The 21158-nt window shown below is 38.3% G+C and overlaps 1 protein-coding gene across 5 annotated transcripts in view; it reads left to right on the forward strand.

Moving 5' to 3' along the window:
- The first annotated feature begins 549 nt into the window (after positions 1-549).
- Positions 550-21158, forward strand: part of LOC134145533 (phosphatidylinositol-binding clathrin assembly protein-like) — a 32740-nt gene continuing 12131 nt past the window's right edge. For all 5 annotated transcript variants that reach the window (XM_062585107.1, XM_062585108.1, XM_062585109.1 and 2 more), the window contains exons 1-10: positions 550-725; positions 7893-8035; positions 11238-11313; positions 12139-12241; positions 12417-12510; positions 12609-12720; positions 13893-13999; positions 14607-14648; positions 19491-19576; positions 20643-20766. In XM_062585107.1, the coding sequence (XP_062441091.1) occupies positions 596-725; positions 7893-8035; positions 11238-11313; positions 12139-12241; positions 12417-12510; positions 12609-12720; positions 13893-13999; positions 14607-14648; positions 19491-19576; positions 20643-20766 (1017 nt within the window). In that variant the 5' untranslated portion in view covers positions 550-595. The remainder of the gene's footprint in view (positions 726-7892; positions 8036-11237; positions 11314-12138; positions 12242-12416; positions 12511-12608; positions 12721-13892; positions 14000-14606; positions 14649-19490; positions 19577-20642; positions 20767-21158) is intronic.

A 21158-nucleotide genomic window follows, 5' to 3' on the forward strand; every position in this document is an offset into this window, starting at 1 on the left:
GAGAACGTGGACGGGGGCCTTCAGAACCCAAGAGGCCCCGCAAAAAAAGCGCGTGGCGGCCTTACAAGGGCTCCTAGCTGCTTCAGCGGCAGTTGGCCGACGGGTTATTTAGGGCTCAGAACCGCCGTTACCGCTCCGCGCACAAGGTCGCGCCCGCCGCCGCCGTGAGGGAGCCAACGGCCGCGGCGCGCGCGGGGCGGGGCGGGGCGGGGCGGGGCGGCAGCGCGGTCACCTGACGCCGCCGCGGCGCCGCCGCCATTTTGTCTGAGAGTGGAAATGTGAAAGGAAAAGCCGGAGCGGCGGCGCCGGGGGACGGAGGCAGAGTGGGGCTGACCGCGCCGGCGGGAGCCGCTTCAGGGCCAGGGAGCGGCGCGGGGGGCGCCGGGGACGCGCCTCGCGGCGGCGGGGGCGAACGGAGCCGGGCTGAGGCGGCGCCCGCCCAGGGCTCCGCTGCTGCTGCCGCCGCCGCTGCCGCCCGGGGGAGCCCGGCCGGCGGGGCGCTGCGGGTTCCCTCCTCGGCGGGAGGCCGGCGGGGGCTGCGCGGAGCGGGGGGCGGCGCGGGCGGGCGGGCAGCGCGGCGCCGCGGCGGCGGAAGATGTCGGGGCAGTCCATCACGGACCGCATCACGGCGGCGCAGCACAGTGTCACCGGCTCGGCCGTCGCCAAGGCCGTCTGCAAGGCCACGACCCACGAGGTGATGGGCCCCAAGAAGAAGCACCTGGACTGTGAGTAGGGGCCGGGGCGGCGAGGTGCGGCCTGCGCAGCCGTGTGAGCGCCTCTTCGCGGGAAGCGCTCCTTGGCGGAGCGCGCCACATAGCCTAGTGCGCGTTAATCCTGCACCTGGGGCAAAGGTGGATTAAGCGCTGTGGTTTTATTGTTGTGAGCGACCGGTTTCGGTTTTGAGCGCTCTGCTGTCTGTGCGGCGGGTCCAGCCGTACTTGACATTTCCCGAAATGTCACGGCTTTCTGTCTTACACCTTCTATAAAACGTTTGAGGTGAAGGAAGGGGAGAAATAGAGCAACACGTCTCCAAAATGGGAGTAGGTTGCTGCCAGTATACTTAAACTCCTTTCTGTATGTGAAAAAATATAAATGGGCTACTCGCAAAGTTACCCGGTGTCAGTACTGTTGCTTTGTGTCAGTTTTTAATAACTGACTAATAGCTGAAGTTACTGTTGGTATCGTTCGACTGCTCAGAAGTGCATTGAATCCCTCGAAACTTCCGTGTTGTGAGATACACCCTATCACTGTCCATTAAAAGTAAAGGTAATGTGTGTGTGTGTGTGTGTGTGTGTTGGTTAGGGTGAGGAAGGAAGTACAACATGAAACTGTATGTTGGCTTCTTCAAAGTCAAGGGAGCTGGCTGGTGGCTGTGCAGCACTCTTTCAAGTTGATGGTGCCTGAGAGTCTGCTGTTTTAATTTCTCGGAATAGGCATGCTGGGTTAAGTTGGCTGAGGACAGTTTGGCGCACTGATGCTAATACAGACATCTTGTATGAGAGCCTTTGAGATGAATCAAAAAGTTAAAAATTAAAAACAAGCAAATACATATTTCATTTACTGTTGATCTGAATGACTGGAAGCCAGCTACAGTAGTAAATACTGCAGCTACTGTATTGATATTAAAAGCCTTAGGACTGGGTAACTTATCCTTGATTGTTCTTTCACCTTTAAGATACTGCTTTTGTTGCACCGTTAGTTATTTTCTGTCTGTGGCAGAACAACTTAATGAGGTAAGCCTTAAGTCCAGAAATGGTAAAATAACAGGAAGCCAGAATGTGGTGATAGCTTGCTCAATAGCTTAGAAGTTTCTGAAGCTTTCAAGTAGTGTACTCTTTGAAAAATGCTCTTAAAATAGTCTCACCTAATATAACCTTACAAAAGAAGAAAATGGAAGAAAATGGAAAAATTCTCAGTGTAATTTGAGAGTAACATAAATGGAGATTGAATTGTGACTATCAAATTCTGTTGGATATCTCTTGGTACAAACCTCTGTTTAGACTTTAGACCTGCCAGTGTCCTGAAGGACCTCCTGTACTGAATGAGTTCTGTGTTTTTGTATAATTCACTCTCTCTGACTTTTGTCCAAGACAAATAAAAAGCATGTTATTGTAATTACTTATCTGAAATGGAGCAACATTTTGATGAGGTGAGAGAAAAGAGGGTGTGAAATGTGTACTATAAATAGCTCTAGGCTTAAAAAGATTCTAGTGAACACTAGAAAATGTTCATCGCGCATATCCAGACTTCTTAAAATATCTGCTGAAATAGCTAGATTGAAGTCTTTGGCACTTACTAATTTTTATTTGTACACCTGCACGCAAAACTTGCTTGTATTAAATGCGAGCAGGTATGATACTAGTTTAAACAGTGTAATCTCTAAAAACAATAACACAGTATATTTTCAGAGATACAGTGAAAATGCTTTCTAAGTTAAGTTAAATTAAAGAATAACTTGGATCTACTCCTTCAACTTGCTCCTTGGTCCCCACATGTGTGTATCATTAAAAATACTGCACTGTCTGGTATTACTTGTAATTGCTTCTCAACAAAAAACTTGACCAAGAACATGTTTTTGAGAGTTGCTGCAGTTGCATTCAGTCAGTGCACTCAATCCAGATGAGTTTTGAAAATCCCATCTGCCATATTTTCTTAGCTTTAAGGAAAGCTTCAAATCACAGTGTGAGTATTAATGGGGAAGACACCACATGTGCACTGTGGAAACCGGTATTCCAGAGTCCAGAAATTTGCCTGGCTACTAACTTCTTGGTAATATAGTAACACTTTCCTAAAGAGCAAATAACACCTGCCCCCCCCCCCCCAAAAAAAAGAAATTAAGGAATGTGAATGCTTTTTATCAAGTAGTTCAGTGTCCTAAATAAATTAACAAATCTATTTCTGTAATATTTTGTAATATTCTGGGATAAAATAAAATGTTATACAGCTGTGATTCTCTTTTCCTTAGTGGACCACTTGAAGTTCTTCTCTTAATTCCTTTCTGCCTCTTAATTTTAGGTTGCAGTAGAATGAGGCTAGATGCTTCTTTTGGTGATTGATATATATCATATATATATTCTTGGTTAACTGCTGAAAAGCTATAATAAAAATGAACAAATTAAAGCTGTGGCAAAGCTGGTAATTATCAGACTAGACTTATGTAGACCAAAATTTATTAAAACTTTTTTTTCTGAACTTCTATATGAACACAGTAATAAAGAAGAGCAAGCAACTCCTGTTTAATTTGTGTACAGCCCAGTTAAGAAGTGAATGGGAGGGAAAGTAGCTAACATTGCTCATTAAAACCTAAAACTACTATGCTGCATATATAGGCTTTGGAAATCCTGGCAAAAGTGGTAATTTGGGTACTGTAAAGTTGTGTTATGTAACAAAATCAGGCTTCATTCTCTGTGTGGGTGAAAGATCAGGTCTCTGCCAAATCATTGTGGATTTAAATTTTTGCCAGTAATATCAATTTGACTGTCATATTTTTGGTATGTTCTTGTATGTCTGCCCCTTTGTACTCTTGGCAGCTAGAGCTCATGACTGTTAGTGCATTCAGATGCAGTGTGGTTTTTAGAGATAGGCAAGTTGGGAAACAGCATAAACAAATGCCCTTAGACTCATCTAGGGGCAATAAGGAAGTTCTCTTTAATTTGAAGCTCTTCATTAAACAGTAAAGCTTTTCAGTACAGTAATTGAGGAAATATGACTTGAATCAAGAAAAAAATAGAGCTAATGTTGTTGGAATCTATAAGTGTTCTTTTATTTAGCAATTACTTAAAGCTTTTGAAAAAGCTTTATGAGCCATCTTGTATCCTTGATTAGCAGGGAGAATAGGATAGCTGAATTACCTTGCTTCTAGTAAATATAGCTCTGTAAGATGGTACAGATTTAGCTCATAAATGACTTAAGATTTCTGTCAAATCTGCTATGTAAGAGCATGTGGACATAATGTTTGTATCAGTCAGGTACTATCTCTTAATTAACCCTCCAACAAGAATCACTACATTCCTGAGACTGCATTGAGAAAACTTGTGTGTATGATTCTTCTCTTTAACTTCAGTGTGCAGTACAACTTTCAAGTAAGAAAATGTCATTTTCTACAGGCTGCTGGGATTAAGGTAATTACTGTTAGAATTCTTGCATCTACCTGTCTTCACAGCAGTTTCAGTTCTGTGACAAAATGGAAGAAATACAGGAGTATTAAACAATTATGGTTCTTTTAACTGATGCCTTTGCAGTTCTCTTAAAAAGATGTATTCTTGAACGAAGAAAGCAATAACTCCTGATATTTAAAAGTTGAAAAGTGTATCAATTTTGTCAGTGATTGGTTGAGAACTTTCCAAAGAACAGGGTGGTTTTTTATTTTGTTCTTTTTTATCTGGATTTATGCATGCTTTTCTCTGGAGAGCTGTCTGGCTTCATAGCTGATGTGCCAGTGTTTCAGAGGAGCTGTGGAAGAGAAGTTCTGAGTACTCTTTTAGGCAGCAATATTTCCACAGTTCTGCCAGGCTGCTTGAGTTCCTCTGCAGTACTCCTCTGACTTAAAGCTTTGTGATCTTGCTGCGTAGTGTTAACAAGTTTCCGAATTCCATTCTAGAAATAGCAGTGCAGTTTCACTTGCAGTTGAAATAATTCCTCTAGGTAGTTGGCAAAGTGCTTTGAGTTGTGAAGTGTTTACAGAAGTACTCTGATAAGAAAACCAACATCACTTGCCCTATGCATTTCATTCCATTCTTTGCTGCCAATATCTTTTTCAAGCTAATCCATACTATAGCTGTTCAGCTGTCAGTCTCTCAGGTGTGTATGTGTTCAGTTATACTTCAAGATACATGGTGGTAATAGTTGTTTCCTCTTCTGCTTCCAGCTTTTACAAATCCGTACTACTGTTTCTTTGTAGATAGTCCTGTTGCAGATTTTAAATAAGCATATTAGCGAGATGATAGGTGTATTTTTTGCATATCTTGAATACTATAATTCCAGTATGATGCTGGCTTTAAATAGAACTATTACTATTAAAAATTCTATTCAAGTAGCCTTATTAGAGTCTCTCTAGATTTTTTACAATACGCTTTTATGAAGGACAAGTTAGCCTATAAAATGCACTGAGTTTTTTTTCCTTTTTAAGTAGTAGTATTTCAGGGACATTTCTTTTCCCTGAGCAGATGTGCCTCTATGGGCTAACCATGATTTTTGTTACTGCATTCAGGGAGGATCTGGAACCACAGATCTCAGTGGTACTAAGTGATAAGTGCACTCTATGCAAGTTGACTTCAGAGGGGAGCCAGTATGTGTCTTGATTAGCTGAACTATGTGGAACTTGCACCTCACTGAGGTCCTCTAACCCGAAGCAGAGCTTGAATTGGGCTCTGAGCAGAAATACCATCTTTTTCATACTTGCTATAATAGCCAGACCCCAACTTTACACAAGAAAGAAGTTTGTGCTGGAAAACCTTGCTAGCACTGTTACAGAACTACTGGAATTGTACTCTTCAGTCAGATGGAACCACATTTCGGTGGTAAGGATAATGTATGAACTTCTCCAAGGCACCAGTTCTGTCAGCCTCCACTTTGTCACTGTCACATGGCAGAAGGCATCTTCTGAGTACCACATGAGGGAGCAGTTAGCAGTTTTGAAGACTGACATCTGAATGACTTTTTTGTAGTATAAACCAGTAGGGGGGCAATATGAGCCAAAATTGTGTGTGTTTTTGTTTGCTTTACTTTTAATTGAGGTAGGACTTAGAGGTGATTAGTTACAACATTTCATATAGTTGCTAACAATAGAGTTTCTATCACAAATGATCATGGCTGGACAACACTAAGAACACATTTCGGTGTCAGGTATGTCAGACATCTCCTAGGTGTTCAGCATCCTTTTAGCATTTACTGGAACCTCTATTGGCAAACCTTAGCTGAGGGAGCATGAGAAGACTGAACTCTCTCCATAAGATGTTTTAGCAAAATATGAATTAAATTAGTTTGGCTACTGTTTTGCTCTCTCAAAGCAGAAGGTTGGTTGTTTTTAATCTGAATCTTCCTTCCAATTTCATTTACTATTTTAAAAAAAGCACTCTTAAAGTTGAATATCTTCTTGACTTGCCCAGTGGTCGTGTGGAAGAAAAGGATATTGTATGTGCAAAAACACTACATTCAATAGGCTATCTGTGTGGTGGTCTTTGGCCTCAACAGACCAATGTAATTTCTAAGAGTAGTAATGTTATAGGTACCGCTCAGTGTAGTGTTTTTCTTTGGGGGGGGGTAAGTTGAGAACTCCTTTATGACTTGTAACAATTCTGTAACATTTCTTTACTGGTTTGAGTCTTCAGTTAAATGGAAAATATTGAGCTAATTCTGACAGTAATGTCTTTATAATACTTGTTTATAAATTGACTGGATTTAGGGAAACGCCTGAACACGAGGGGAAATTTTTCCACTGTGAGAGTGACGGAGCCCTGGAACAGGTTGCTCAGAGAGGTTGTGGAGTCTCCTTCTCTGGAGAGATTCAAGGCCCGCCTGGACACAACCCTGTCTAACATGCTCTAGGTGACCCTGCTGAGCAGGGGGGTTGGACTAGATGATCTCCAGGGGTCCCTTCCAACCTTACTGATTCTATGTTTTGTGCAGCAGAATAGATACAAATGTTAAGTGTGGTATTTCTATAAGGCATTCTGTCCTGAACTGTCAATATATAATCTTTATGTTTAAATTGCTTATGATAATGTGGTCTTTTTTTTCTGCTCATGCCTAATGAGGTAAATAGCTCATTAGGTAGCTGAATTGGTCGTTTTGGTGATGCTGACATCTCGGTATCCAGTTGTCACTCGTATTCCTAGGCAGATATCCTTCTTCAAGTACTTACACAAAAAAATCCCCCCACATAAGCGGTGGTGCTGCTCTGCAGCCAACAGGCTGCTCAGAAAATTGACTTAAATATCAGATCGCAAAGGAAGCTTTTCAAAGTAGGTGTTTGTTTTGCAACTATTACCCAGTCACAAAGGTGTACTTTGATCATATCTGAGCCATATTTAGTTCAAAGAGAGAATAAATGCCTAGTCGTAGGGCATGTCTCGAGGGGTTTAGAACAGTTCTGGATTTACTTTTTTGCTCTCTTCTCAGCAAGTGACTTAGCTACTGTTCTCAGGCAGGTTTTGTTCCCACGTATCTGCTGGAGCCTCACCTAGGTTTATGCCAATAAATATTGAGGTAGAGGCTTGAAGGCCTATCTGTGGCCTCACAAGCTAATATTTTATTATTGAGTTATAATTGGTCTTTACACAGAGTTTTTATGCAGAAGCTAAAGACCTCCTATGGTCCATAACAAAACACTTAGATTCATGATTATGTCAGTTTAGCTAAGTGGAAAGCAGTGTGGACTCAAATTCTGTCTCTTAAGTCTCATAGAAAAGAGGCTTAGCAGAGGTTTGCAGTATCTCACTTTAGTGCATGTATGTCAGTACTCAGGCTTAGATCCTGATTGTAGGATACTTGCTACCTGTTGATCTTATGTGATACAAGTGTCTCAGCTTTTCCTCTCTTCTCTGCTTTTCAGTTTTGGTTAGATTGAGTGGCTTCAGGAAGCTGGACAGCGAGATTATCTATATTGGCTTTCAGACTGTAATTTGGGGCTAGAGTTTCTGCTGGAGTAGTTTATTTACTGATGATGTATTGGGACTCTGTAAAATTGTTGGAATGCTTTTGAAGTTCATGCTCTATCAGTAAAATGCACAGAATTTAAGCACAGAATGTAAAATAATTTCAGTTCTTTGTTGAAGGAATAATTGAGCTAACACTTCTGGTATGAATCCTTCATGTGCAAACACAAAATAACATGATTATCCTCTTTGAGTATATCTCTCATTGTAATGCTTTGACCTTTTTCTTTAATTTAGATCTGATACAGTGCACAAATGAAATGAATGTGAATGTTCCACAGTTGGCAGACACACTTTTTGAGAGAACTGCAAACAGTAGCTGGGTTGTAGTGTTCAAAGCTCTAATTACAACACACCACCTCATGATGTATGGAAATGAGGTAAGGCATAGCTTTGTTAAGGTGTCTCTGACAATGTTTTAAGAAATTCTTAGTCAATCTATGAAATGTGTACCTCAGGTTTTTTAATGTGTCATTTTCCCCCTCCCCTGCCATTGCCTGTAAAGTACTTCACCAGAGAAGAAATAATGCTTGATTATTTCAATACTGAAATATTTCAGTGTTTGTAATTTGACTGCAGGTATCAGGATTGGGTTATGAGGGTGTGCTAGACTGGCCTTTCCGGAATGAAGATGTGAAAAACTTCTGATGAGCTTTACTTCATTGGTCTAGTGCTCGTCAGTGAAAGCACAGCAAATGTCTTGTTAGCACTCCATAACTGTGCAGGCAACCTATTTAACAGATAAGAATATTTATTGGAAGGAGAAGGAATAGGATGACTGGAATATTTGGTCTTGAAAATCCTTGTCCATTAGGCTAAGTTGTCATATGTTTCTGCCATTAGCATTCACCTGAAACTGTTTTCCAGTGTATTTAGTTTGTTTAAACTATTTCAGCAGTGGTTATGGTCAGTGTGGTTTTAGAAATGTAATCACATGGTACTAGAAATGTAGTCTCCTTTTCACAGTCTTATATTTAAAAACTAAATTTTCTCCTCTTCAAGTAGCAGTTTAGTTCTTAACTTGTATGTATCTGTTCTCTTAACTTTTGAGTACTTATGGTAGGTACTGATAATATTGGAATGAACTCTCAGTGGTACTGCTTCACACCCTTAAACTGCTCTGAAAAGTTAGTGTTGCTTCCCTTCTCCAAATTTCTAGTAACTTAATGAAATGGTCCATAAAACATAGTGTGTTCCACATTACGCTTCTGTTATTTACATGCTTATGTTGTAGTTAGGAAAGACAGTAGGCTGAAATTAGAGGGTAGCTCAGAAGTGAAATTCAGTGCTCAGAATAACAATAAGGCTAAACTGAATACTGTAAAACAGTATGTCTATTTTGATGTCTCTTCTTCAAAGATAGTTCATATCTCTCCACTGGAGTTTGAAAGAAACAAAAGCCAACCGAACCGTAGAAAAAGAATTTGGAGCTTAGAGTATCCATTCGCCCTTGTGGCATTTTTTCATTGAAAAAAGATTTGGATTTTGCCTGTGCCAAGAATGCACCTCAATTTTGAATGGATGCATTTGAAACTTAAACTTATTTGTGTCTGCTGGACTCCTATAGTGTTCCAGCTATTTCTGTGATTTCACGTGGAAAGATGGAACCTAAGTGTACTGCTCACTTGTGAAATATGAAAGTATTTTATTCTTTAGCAGAAAAAAAAATTATCAATTGAACTTCTATTTTAAGTGCAAGTTATAGAGCAGAGGTCGGAATGATGTCTGAGCAATTGCTGCCTTGCAGTTTCTTGTTCAGCATGACCATCTTTCTTGAGTTTTGGATGAAGGAGGTCAAACCTCTTCATGTCTCTGCTTTGTGTAATGCAAATCCTGTTTAGTGGTAAGCCCATGATTGCAACAGCAACCCTTGATAGTTCCCTTGAGTGTCAATTGCAGTAGTAAACAATTCCCTTTAACTGATCAAAATCATTGCTGCTTGGTAAATTGTTCTTCTCTTGACCTCTCTGTTCAAGTTCTACCTTGTGATTGGTAACAAATCTGAAAACATTGATGATCAGGATCTTTTCTTTTTTTTTTTTTTTTTTTTTTAGGTGAGTTATTTGACAGTCCATGATGAAGTACTGAAATAAACTTCTGTAAATTCATAACATGTTTCATCAAAAAATTTCATGTAAACTCTTGAAGTAGATGTAGCAAATGTTCTGCACATCACTATGTAAACAAAAAGTGGTATTCAGAAAGGCCAATCTCTTTATGCGTCCCCCCACATAATGGTAGAACACTCCTTCAGAGTGTGTTTCAAAATGGTAGCCTAGTTAACATTTTGAACTGGCATTTGGAGGATAATAGTTAGCCTAGGTCCTGCTAGAATATGATTCAGAATACTAGCTGAATTTCAGATCTGTATATATACCTCCTGAATATCACTGTTCTGTTCAGATCATTTTGCAACTGTTTCTGTTCTTCTGTGTCTCTTTGAATGCAGTAATAAGATGTACAAAGACCAGATAAAATGCTTTATGAAAAAACAAATATGCAATGCCAGAACTATTGGCAGTAAAGCTGTTAATTGTAGACTTGTCAGAACTCTCTCTTACTATAGGCTGAAAATCTATGTGAAATTACCTATGTGATGAGGTAGAACCTGATACGTTGGGAAATTATCTGGGAAGAGGGACTTTAGGGAAGGTGAAAGTACTGCTTATGATTAAATCATGCTTGTGAGAAGAGAATTTTTTCTGTCACTGTGCGAAGCCCTCATTGCAGCTTCCAAAGAGCAGACCTAGTACTGGGGCTGGCTGGACAAGCATGAGTTCTGTGCAACGTACTATAATCCAAACCTGACAGACACTTGAAATTCCACCATGAAAACTGAAGTAATAATAGGACCTTCCCTGCTATAGCAGCAGAGGGACTGGGATCAAAGATGTAACAAGCCCCATGTGCTGTACTGATCATAATGCTATTTTATGGACTAAAATATATATGTAAAGGTGGATGAAAAGGATAGAAATTGACATCATGGGAGATGATGTGTATGGAAGAGTGACAGACTTTGAAAACTACTGTGCTATCTGGATTTGTGGTCTCTTACTCTTGCCATGTCTGAGCCAGCTATTGTTTGTCAAAACTTAAATGTTGTTTAACCAGCTTAGTGCATTGTAATCCTAGACTGATGACACCAACTTTAGTGCTTTTATTCATCACAGTTCTAGAAGCATTATAGTTACTAATTACTCTTTAAACTTTGTAACTAAACTTGTCACTATCTTCTGCAGCAGCCACGCTTTGAGAGCTGGGATAAATTTGGTGGTATTTTTGTTCTTTTTCTAGCTTGTCTCTTCTAAACTACAAGGTTAACCTAAGCAGCTTTCTCTAGGATTACTAGTATTTCGTTCATGGGCAGTGAAGTCATCGTATTTAAACTAGATTTGTATTTTTGCTAAATACTCAGTTCTGCATTTTAACTCATTACATTACAGTTTGTTTTTTGTCTTGTAACCAATTTCTATTAACGGTGGTTACTAGAAACAGTTACATGTAGTTTTCCGTACTGTGCTTAAATGTTCTAACTCTCAAAAGAACAAAAATGATACTCAACTTTTTCTTCATTAACAGCGCTTTATCCAGTATCTTGCGTCCCGAAACACGTTGTTCAATCTTAATAACTACCTGGACAAAAGTGCCATGCAGGGTAAGTATCTTTTACTGAAGGAAACAACTCTACTGATTTTTGCTCGGTGTTTAGTACCTGGGTCACTGCATGCTAAGAGACAAATGACTTTACATATAAAAGAGTATTATGGTTTCTATTGCATGAGGCACCAGAGATGTTAATAAATGCAAGAAATGAGGAGAGTGAGACACTGAGTTACCTAGCTGAGTGGTGGAAGTTTGCCTGTAATACATGTATTGTGCACTTACAGGGCTATAAATTTAAAAAGTGAACTCCTAAGCTGCCTAGAATAAACCTGATGAATATTGGCACACTGATCTATTTTACCACTGCATTTTAGTGTTTCGGGAGTGAATATAAACTGTTGAGGTGCAAGGAATGGTAACTGAATGTGCTGTGTAGATAATGAGAACTCATTCACATCTCTGAGAGGGCTTCTGATTACTTGTCAGTGGTGGAAAGTAGGTTTATGTGTTTTTTGAGGTATTGAGGATAAGTTAGTGAAGTCTACCACTTTATCAGGAATGTATTTCCAGTGCAATTTCTAGAACACATAATAAGAGCTGTTTGGTAATTACCTAATATGCTATAAGGCAGTTTCTCTTACAACTGTCATGAATACTTTCTTAGTTTTAGCAAGTTGGGAAGCATATGGCTGTTAACACCATCTCAAAGTGAAAACAGTGAAGCTCAAGATTCTGGAATGTGCCTGTGAGCATTGTGCCTGAGCAATCTTTTTACGCAGATTGATATGAAATGGACAAATAAGAGAATAGTATTAGAGAAAAGATTTGAAAATGTATATCTTCAAAATGTCTTAACTTACAAATGCTTAATTTTTAGGCTATGATATGTCTACCTTCATTAGACGATATAGCAGATACTTGAATGAAAAAGCACTTTCATATAGACTTGTAGCAGTTGACTTCACCAAAATGAAAAGAGGGTAAGACTATTACTGCTTTTTTTCATCAAGGTTTTCGAGTGGGGAGAAAATACCAGTTGCCCTTAAGCTTGTCATGCACTGGTATTGATTCTGACCCTGCAGATAGTGTAACATTGCTGAAACAATATGTTGAAGTTTTCTGGTAAAAAGTAAACCTGTGTTTCCTACTCTGTAGGATAGATGGAGTGATGAGAACCATGAATGCTGAAAAGCTTCTGAAAACCCTTCCGATCATACAGAATCAGCTTGATGCACTCCTTGATTTTGATGTAAGTGCATGAAGCTCATTTTTAGGCAATACGCTTATTTTGAAGTGAGATCTTTGTTATTTAATAATAATTTACTTTCTCATTGCTTTCTTACACAGGCAAATCCAAATGAACTAACAAATGGTGTCATTAATGCTGCCTTTATGCTCCTTTTTAAAGATTCCATTAGACTATTTGCAGCATACAATGAGGGGGTTATTAATCTCTTAGGTATGTATGAATCTTTTTAGTTTTTGAGCTTTTGTTGAAGCTGTTGAGAGAAGTAGAAAATGTAGACAGTTTGACGGTAATTTCCTTATATGTTGTCTCAGATTCGTTACCATTAAATTAAGCCCTTATTAGTCTCAGTGACAACAAGCATAGCTTAAGCATACCTCCTATAGTTAATCAAAAAAAAAAAAATGATGTGAACCAGTCTGAACTAGAAACTGAGACAAGAGAGAGACTGAGAATAAAACAGAAGCACTATGAATTTACAGTGGATAACCTTTGGCAACTGAACTGTAAAAGTATTAGTGAGGTACCTGGTTTGGTTTCCTTAAACTATAATGTTCGCTGTGCAATTATAGACAGGAACGTTACTTGTTTTTTATATGTTTAATATAGTCACAACATGATTGGCTTCTGATTTCCCATACTTTCTTTATATCATTATTAATTTATTTTTAGCCAATTCCTGAATCTAAATGAGCACAGTACATGATATATCGAGTCTGGGTTCCCCTCTTCCCATCCCCCCCAACCCCAGTAAGCTCTTATCAAAGATTTATAATGAGGACTATTCAAGCAAATTTCTGAATTAAAATGTCTTCTGATCAGTTTATTTTCCTGTCTATTAATTTTGACTTGGTGAAATACCAACAAGTATATAGAGCAAAACCATAAAAAGTGCTAAAAGGAATGGTATCTGCATCTTTCAGGTCAGTTCAGTTTGTGTACCACTTAGTTGTTGTTCTGATGTCTTTTGGATATTGTCCAAAGCATAATGATACGGGTCTAAAAATGTAAATACATAGCAGGAATATTTTCCAACAATAATTTCCCTCATTGCCAGCTAATAAGCTGAGTTCCTTTAAAAAAAAAAAAAAAAAAAAACTCATACCTAATTAAACAGTTGAAGTGATTAAGCGATTCATATCCTTGCTTAATAAAGCTTTGCATAGTATTCTAGTATACTGAAATAAGAAAAGTAATATTTTTCTTTTGACTGATTTTATTACAAAAGATGTCAGATATTCATATCCATTTTGGAATTCATCGCTTTAATGAGTTGTTTCTGTCTCTTCTGTCCCTGAAGCTTGTCTCAAATTAGCATTTATAATTCTGTGCCAGCTTTTTGTCAGGGAGGGTGTTAACTTACAAGAGTTTATTTGCATCCTCAGAAAAATATTTTGATATGAAGAAGAACCAGTGCAAAGAAGGCCTGGATATTTACAAAAAATTTCTAGCCAGAATGACCAAATTGTCAGAATTCCTCAAAGTAGCAGAGGTAAATAAATCAACATCTATGCGGCGGGTATCATTTAGGCATCTGTTCTGGTACAGTGATACATATTCATAATCATGTAACTTCACAAACATTACTCCGTTTACTTAACTTTACTATACAAAATAAGCATTTTAGAGGCTAGATGTTTTAAAGATTGTTTATGCTCATTATTGTAAAGGGAGATTCTAAGGCATCCTTTTCATTTGTCAGACAGAATAAACATTTTTGTGTAAAGTGCTATAAATTTGAGTGGTCCAAAATGAATGGACTGGATGTTAGTATTTTTACAGTACTCTTTTACTGTAGTTGCTCAAAGGGGAGGACTTCCAGTAAGCAATGTAGATATTTCGAATGCTTTCAATAAGTTTTTCTGCATGAAAAAAATAAGGTTAGCTGAAAGTTTTTGTTTTGAGATGCAATGCAATGTAATGTACTTTAGATTTCTAAGGCATGTTCTTAGCTAAATTCATACCGATTCAGAAAGTTATAAATATCCCTTTTTAATATCTTAGTCTCTATGTAACATTCAGACCTCACAGTTTTTATTTTCATTGCCACTGCATGTAGTAATGTAATTTTTTCCCCCTCCCCTTTTTTGTAAACTCAGCAAGTTGGAATTGATCAGGGTGACATTCCAGATCTTACTCAGGTCAGTGTACATTTCATACTGATTTAACCCAATTTGTCCTTTGTGTTCTTAAAGGTTTGTGTGCATCATAATCAACATTCATCTTGAAGATGTATTCTCTCCCATATATTTATATATGGGAAATGCATCTGCTCACCTTTTCATGGATCAAATGTACTCAATGCTTAAATATTTTGCAGCTGTTAATAAAGTTTTTGATTGTTTAAAGCAATAGCACTCAAAAAAGCTTATGTAAGAACTTCTGCTTTTTTGTCACATGGGATTCATTATGGCTTATAAGTACATAAGCATCTTGCATTGTCTTGAGGAAAACCTTTCATTTCACTGTAGCACCATGTCTTCCACTAAATATATATAAAGGTTACTATTTGCTTGTTCAATCAAGAATCTGCTTCTCCCCTACCCCCATACTTGTTTTTTTATCGGTACTCTGGCTTCAACAGCGCTCAGCAATGAGGAGAGTGCTTAGGAATAGTTTGTATACTGGAAAATTTAGTCTAAAAGATGGAATGCAGGGGAGTATCCTCTAGTGAGGATAAATAGAGGAGCAAATGAGAAGTGAGAGATGATTTGACTTGATCAACAGAAAACACTGGTAGTCCAATTAAGTGTACAAAGCTGTTCTTTTCAAGTTTTTTCTGTCATAATTTCTAACTTAGCGTCATCCCAAAATGACTGTTGGTACTTGACATCCTTTCAGTAGTGTGGAATAAACTGGTGGATAGAATAAGTGACGATCTGTCAGGAGAGAGGAGTGCCGTAGAGCTGTAGTGTACTCAGGCTGTTGAAGTGGGCTCTTTGTGAAACAGTCAGTCTAATATATAACTTTTCATGAACTATAATGTCTAATCTCATGCTGTCTAAATTTCACAGATTAACCATGTCAATATATATCTTTTGGGAAGATATGCCTAAATTTAATTCAGTGTGTTTTTATATGAAGTCGAATCTGAACCTCTCCTCATTGTTCATTGTTTTCTATGATACAGTTAGCATCTCAAATTAGTATTTTGTAAAACAAAAAAAGTCTCTAATAATTACACTAGCAATTAATTTAATGTGAATCCTGTTCAAGTACTTCCAGGCCTTTGCAGTAGGAAAGAAATATGACTATAACCAACAGGGTGAGGACAAATGATGAGTAAATGTAGTAGCATAATGTTTTCTATTACTGTTTGAATAGCTGTTAGCATCTTACTATCTCAGTTGTCTTCTAATCAGCACTGTCTGTTCAGCTGATGTCTGTATTATGCTAATGAAATTATACTTAAGTCTGAGACAGTATTTCTTCACAGATGGTGTTGGCTTGAACGCAGGGTTTGTGTGCTCTTATTTGCCCAGTTAACTAGGTGATTATAAGATTCTTCAAAGCATGGGGTTTTTCTTGATTTTTCTAAGACTAGGCGACTTAACTTTAAGTTTCAGATACAAAAGCAACAGGACAATTTTTTTTTCCTCATTTAACTTGCTTTTCTTACATCTTACATTTCTTCTAGCAGTTCAGCTATTTTTTCTAAGTGCCGTTAGACATGCAAGGCAAGTCTGAACTCTAGCCTTTGGTCTTTTGTGTACTTTGGCAGTTCAGTGCCACTGTTAGTCAAGTAATCCGTGACACCTCAGAGTTGAATAATTGTAAATCAGTTTAGTGCCATCCCAAAACTACTTTCTATAAAATTCTGTAATACTGGGCATTCAAAACAACTGTAGTTTTCGTTGTGCTTCTGGTCCTGGTATAAGTTCTGACAGGATCATGGACAATAAACCGCAACAGCAGTCCTTTGTTCATGTTCTGGTCTACTATATTATGTGTATATATTTTTTAAAAAAAAAAATACTTAATTGCTTGGGTGTTTGTTGTTTGTGGATATGCATATTTCAGAGTTTCTTTAAGTTGTTCCTGAGAACAATGAAGTTGTATGTTTAGAAGCTTGTTTTATATATACATACACACACACATAGAGCAACTGCTGTATAACGCTTTTTTCTTTCCCGATTCTGACAATCGGGATCAATTCATGCTTTACTTTTTCACTGCCAGGGGCTTGTTTTTTGTACTTGAAGTGTTCTTGAATTCTCACCAGTAGCTTAGGTTGCTGACTGAGTTAAATGTTGCTGTTCTCCCCAGTTTAATCATTCTTACTGTCTTACTTCTGTTTTGTTTTCATCTGATGTAGTCCTCAGTCAGTTTGCAAAAACGTAATGAAAATCTTACTATTTTATCTGGCTGTAAAAGGCTTAACAAGGCTAACTATTTGTAGTAATAGTGCCACTGTTGCTGATTCTCATCAAGGAGATAACACGGTCCTTTCTAGGTGCCCTGGTTCACAACGACATTGTTTGTTTTTCTGCTTGTTACTGTATTTCATCAGTGCAGCAGGATCACTTTCTCCTGTATGAGTGTTAATTGGTCAGATATTTTCTTTAGGTGACTTTTTTTGAAATAATAAAACAGACTTTTTCAAGTCCTAGTAGCTACATTAACTAGGCAGCTTCTCTGGTGTAAAACCACTAACCTGTGTTCACTCAGAAAATTTCAGCTCTAATGTTTTGTTGTGCATCTGTTGCAATAGGAGCTCAGATAAGAGAGTGTACATTTCAAACTACGTTTCAACTGGATAATGCAGTTACAGAGAACCTATTGATCTGTTTTGGGTTTTTTTTTTTTCCTTCTTAAGCAATCTGGAATATAGAACATGCTTTTCCATACAGATAGGTTTTAGTGTTATCTTGAAAGGAAATACGGACCAGAAAAAACTTTCCAGAGTTGGAGTATAGACCCCTGCTACTGGGATTATCTGTCTGTTTGTATTATGTAATGTCTACTGCAAACTTGCCTTTCTGTTGAAAGGTAATTATTTCTTTTTCGTCCCTGATTTCTTTCTGAAAAGGCATTTCAAAATGCTACTCCTTTACAGAATAGCTATCTAGCTTGTAGGCTGAATTTATTCATGTCCAGTTGTGGTAACAGCACTCTTCTAGCTTACGTAGCTCTATTTGTGGAAAGAAGTATCAACTCGGACCTTTAAGCCAAGCAGTTTTATAGGATTATTCTAATTGCCTTTCTTTGCATCTCTTGTAGCTTGAATCTGGCTTCATTGAATGCTGGAAGCCAGAAAAATGTATTTAGTGTTCTAGATAGGGACTTGCCAAAGCCTTGTCTGATTATTAATTTTCCTCTTTCCAGAACATACATAGTCCATTTCTTAGATAGAAGGGCTGGCAAGGGCACATTTGTTTGTTTGCTTTCTTTTGAACAGGGCATGTCATTTATGCTACCTATTGAAAGTTGGCAAGTGGTAACAGAGATTTAATGTCTCTGAAACCCTGCCAGTTGATGAGGACTGAGCTGGCAAGTAGATTAAAATTTAGGAGATCTATTCCCTTCATCTGCATCTGCTGTAGGCTTTAATTCACTCATCTTATGGGGCAGGGACTGTGTAGTTGAAAGACATGAGTAATGTGGCTGAAACAGTAAGGCAGTGAACTCTTCTAGAAGTTCCAGCCTAATCATTTTGCCTTTTGGGGGGTTTATTTCTCTACGGGTGACCTGGAGAAATGTTACTAGCTACTAACATGTAATCAAGATTAATTCAAATTTATTCTGAGCTGTTTTCTCTGGTAGGGAGGAAATATTTCAATAGGTAGATATAAGTGTGTGGCAGAAAGGAAGCATGTTGTGAGTGGTGTGGTGGATTTTTTGCTCGTTTAGTTTTTTAGGAACTAAAGCAGTTATATGTTAGGATATAGCTCAGTTGGTTAGAATGTGGTGCTAATAATGCCAAGGTCACAGGTTCAATCCCTGTATGGGCCACTTGCTTGAGGGTTGGACTAGATAATCTTCAGAGGTCCCTTACAACCTTACTGATTCTATGATTCTGGTGCTATTTAGTCTTTCTATTTTAAACTTGCTCTTTGTTTACACATCAGTAATTAGTATTAGTCTGAGGTGTTGAATAATATCATGGCTGTACTCTCAAAAGACTTCATAAGCTCCTGCACACTGATCATCTGACATTCATTTAGATGTCTCAAGTTCCAGCTGAAGTGTTGAGCAAGACATTTAAATGCTAGACTTCGTGCTAGAATTAAGTGGAGTGAAGCCTTTTTCCTTTAATCTTTTTCATTGTTTATAAGATAACTTAATGTTAGGAGCTTCTCATGGGTAACACTTTCTTGACCAAAAAAACCTAAGTTGATTTGAAATGATATTGCTACTTTCTATTATGTTTTATGGTACAAAAGGCTTTGGTGTAACTGAGTTTATTGTGTAATCATGTATTGAATAGCTACTCGATCTGTAGAACTGTTGAGACAAAACTTTGGTCAAATTTTTATTCCACTGTTATCAAAGCTGGCATACTGCTGTGGTCATAAATGTTTCCAGTGCAAGCCTTTGTGAAGATGTGATTGAAAGAAAAAAGTGATTGTTGGCTTTTTATTGTTATGGGAGGGGGGTGGGGACAACAAGGCAAAGGCGTCCTGTGGGTACTCTTGCAAATTTAAGGGAATTAATCACTTGGTTACTGTTTTTTATCTTAGCATAGCAAACACTGTTTCCTTCCATCCCCCTACCTCAATTCAATTTACATGCATAGAAGCAGACCTAGTCTGAGAGGATCTTTATTTCATGTCTGTGTGATACCACTACTTCTAGTAGACCACAGCTCTGTAGCTAGAGCTTGGGTGTACAGGATGAGGAGAAGGAGGAAAAAAAATAAGTACACAATTATTGTGGGATTTTATTTGGTTTCTTTAAATTGGTGGATGGGAAACTAATCTGTGTGCTAAACAGTGATAATATTTTTGTCTAGAAGCAGTCTTTTATGAGTACTTTAACTTTAGGCGCCCAGCAGCTTGCTTGAAGCATTGGAACAGCATTTGGCTTCTCTGGAAGGAAAGAAAACAAAAGAAGTCTCTGCTGCCAGCCGGTGAGCACCAAATGAATGACAGTGATGTATTTACTTAAGTCTTGTCGTCTTACTAAGCAGCTTCTGTATTTGACCATTTGAGGTTCTCCTTTTGGATTTCGTTCACTTAAAAGTGTATCTTTGTACAAGAATATATGATACGTATATTGAGGAGTTGTCTGATAACGTAATCGCACTTGTTGAGTAGATATCTGTTGTGTATCTGTCTCTGTCAGATGTCTTATTGTGCTGTTATAAACCATTGAGCTGAGGCCTATGTATTATTCTTTTCACCTTTTACCAATTTCTTTCTTGTAAGACTTTTGAGATTTATGTTTTGAGGTTGGGGATTTTTGTTTATTACTAAACCCCAGACAGGCTGCTGTTTACCTCTTCTTGTCAGTTATATACCTCTCAAGCCATGAATTTGTCTTAACCTGTTATAAAAATTTCAAAACTGCTTCTCCCTAAAACTGCCAAGTTAGCTTGATGATTTGTGCTGACAAGTATTGCAGTATTCTTTCTGTTAAGATCGGTATCCATATGTATGAGCAGCACCTCTGACTTGGAGGTACTGTGTCTGACTTAAGAGATCTCTTGTGGCATACACGCTCCCCCTCAGAAATGTGGGTATATACTGACAGGCATATCAGTGTAACGTACATTTGTGAATTGCTGTCCAGCATGACAGACTTTTGAAAAGCATCTGAGAACTTACTTTCCACAGTATTCTGCTAAACTGGTACGTAGGGAAGAACTTCTGTGCTTTGCTTCCGATTGTCCGTATAATGCGTACATACAAGCTTTCCATGCCTCCGCTACTTGAAAGAATAAAGTTCTAGTCTATATGACATTTAAAGTAAAAACAAAATAGTTACATTCTGCACTTTCCAGTATCTACTCACTGAAACTTGAGGCATTGTTCGTTCACCACACTGCCTTATTATTGATTTATCTACTTTTCTGTACGAAAGAGTAAAGTAAGAACAGATATGAAAAAGATAAGGCACTTGATGCTTAAGTAAGTAGTGATGTGCTGAGAGGTTTTCCTTAATTTAACTTTTTAAAAAAATATCTCTACTTCTAGAGCTAGTGCCCTGTCCAGCGCTGTTTCAACGCTTGCCAGCACAGGAATGTCATTTAGCAGGATGGATGAGAAAGAGAAGCAGCAGGCATTAGAGGAGGAGCAAGCTAGACTGCAGGCACTTAAGGTACTGTATCTTTGAAAAGATTATATTCCAAAATTTTTCACTAGATACAAGTTAAGACCAGAGTTGGTTTAAGCTAATATGTGTGAGGGGATATTAACACTGAGAGGCAAAGACTTTACTCTGTAGGTGTGTTGGTTGCCAATGTATGGTGACCCTTCTACCCAGGAGTATGATTTGAATAGCTGGCACCTGAAGTGGGTCATTTATACTCTTTTCATGATTGAATTCTGTATCTCAATGATTTGTGAAACGGACATACAAGAGTTCTAGGTCTTGTCACCACAGCTGACCATACAATGTTGCTATTATAGGACTGTTTATTGCTAGATGAGAATTTTTTTTTCCCTTGTGAGGCGTGGAATGATGATTTAGCATGATTCTTCAGCCATGTT

Source organism: Rhea pennata, chromosome 11 (assembly GCF_028389875.1).
Source record: "Rhea pennata isolate bPtePen1 chromosome 11, bPtePen1.pri, whole genome shotgun sequence".
NCBI classification, from domain to species: Eukaryota; Metazoa; Chordata; class Aves; order Rheiformes; family Rheidae; genus Rhea; species Rhea pennata.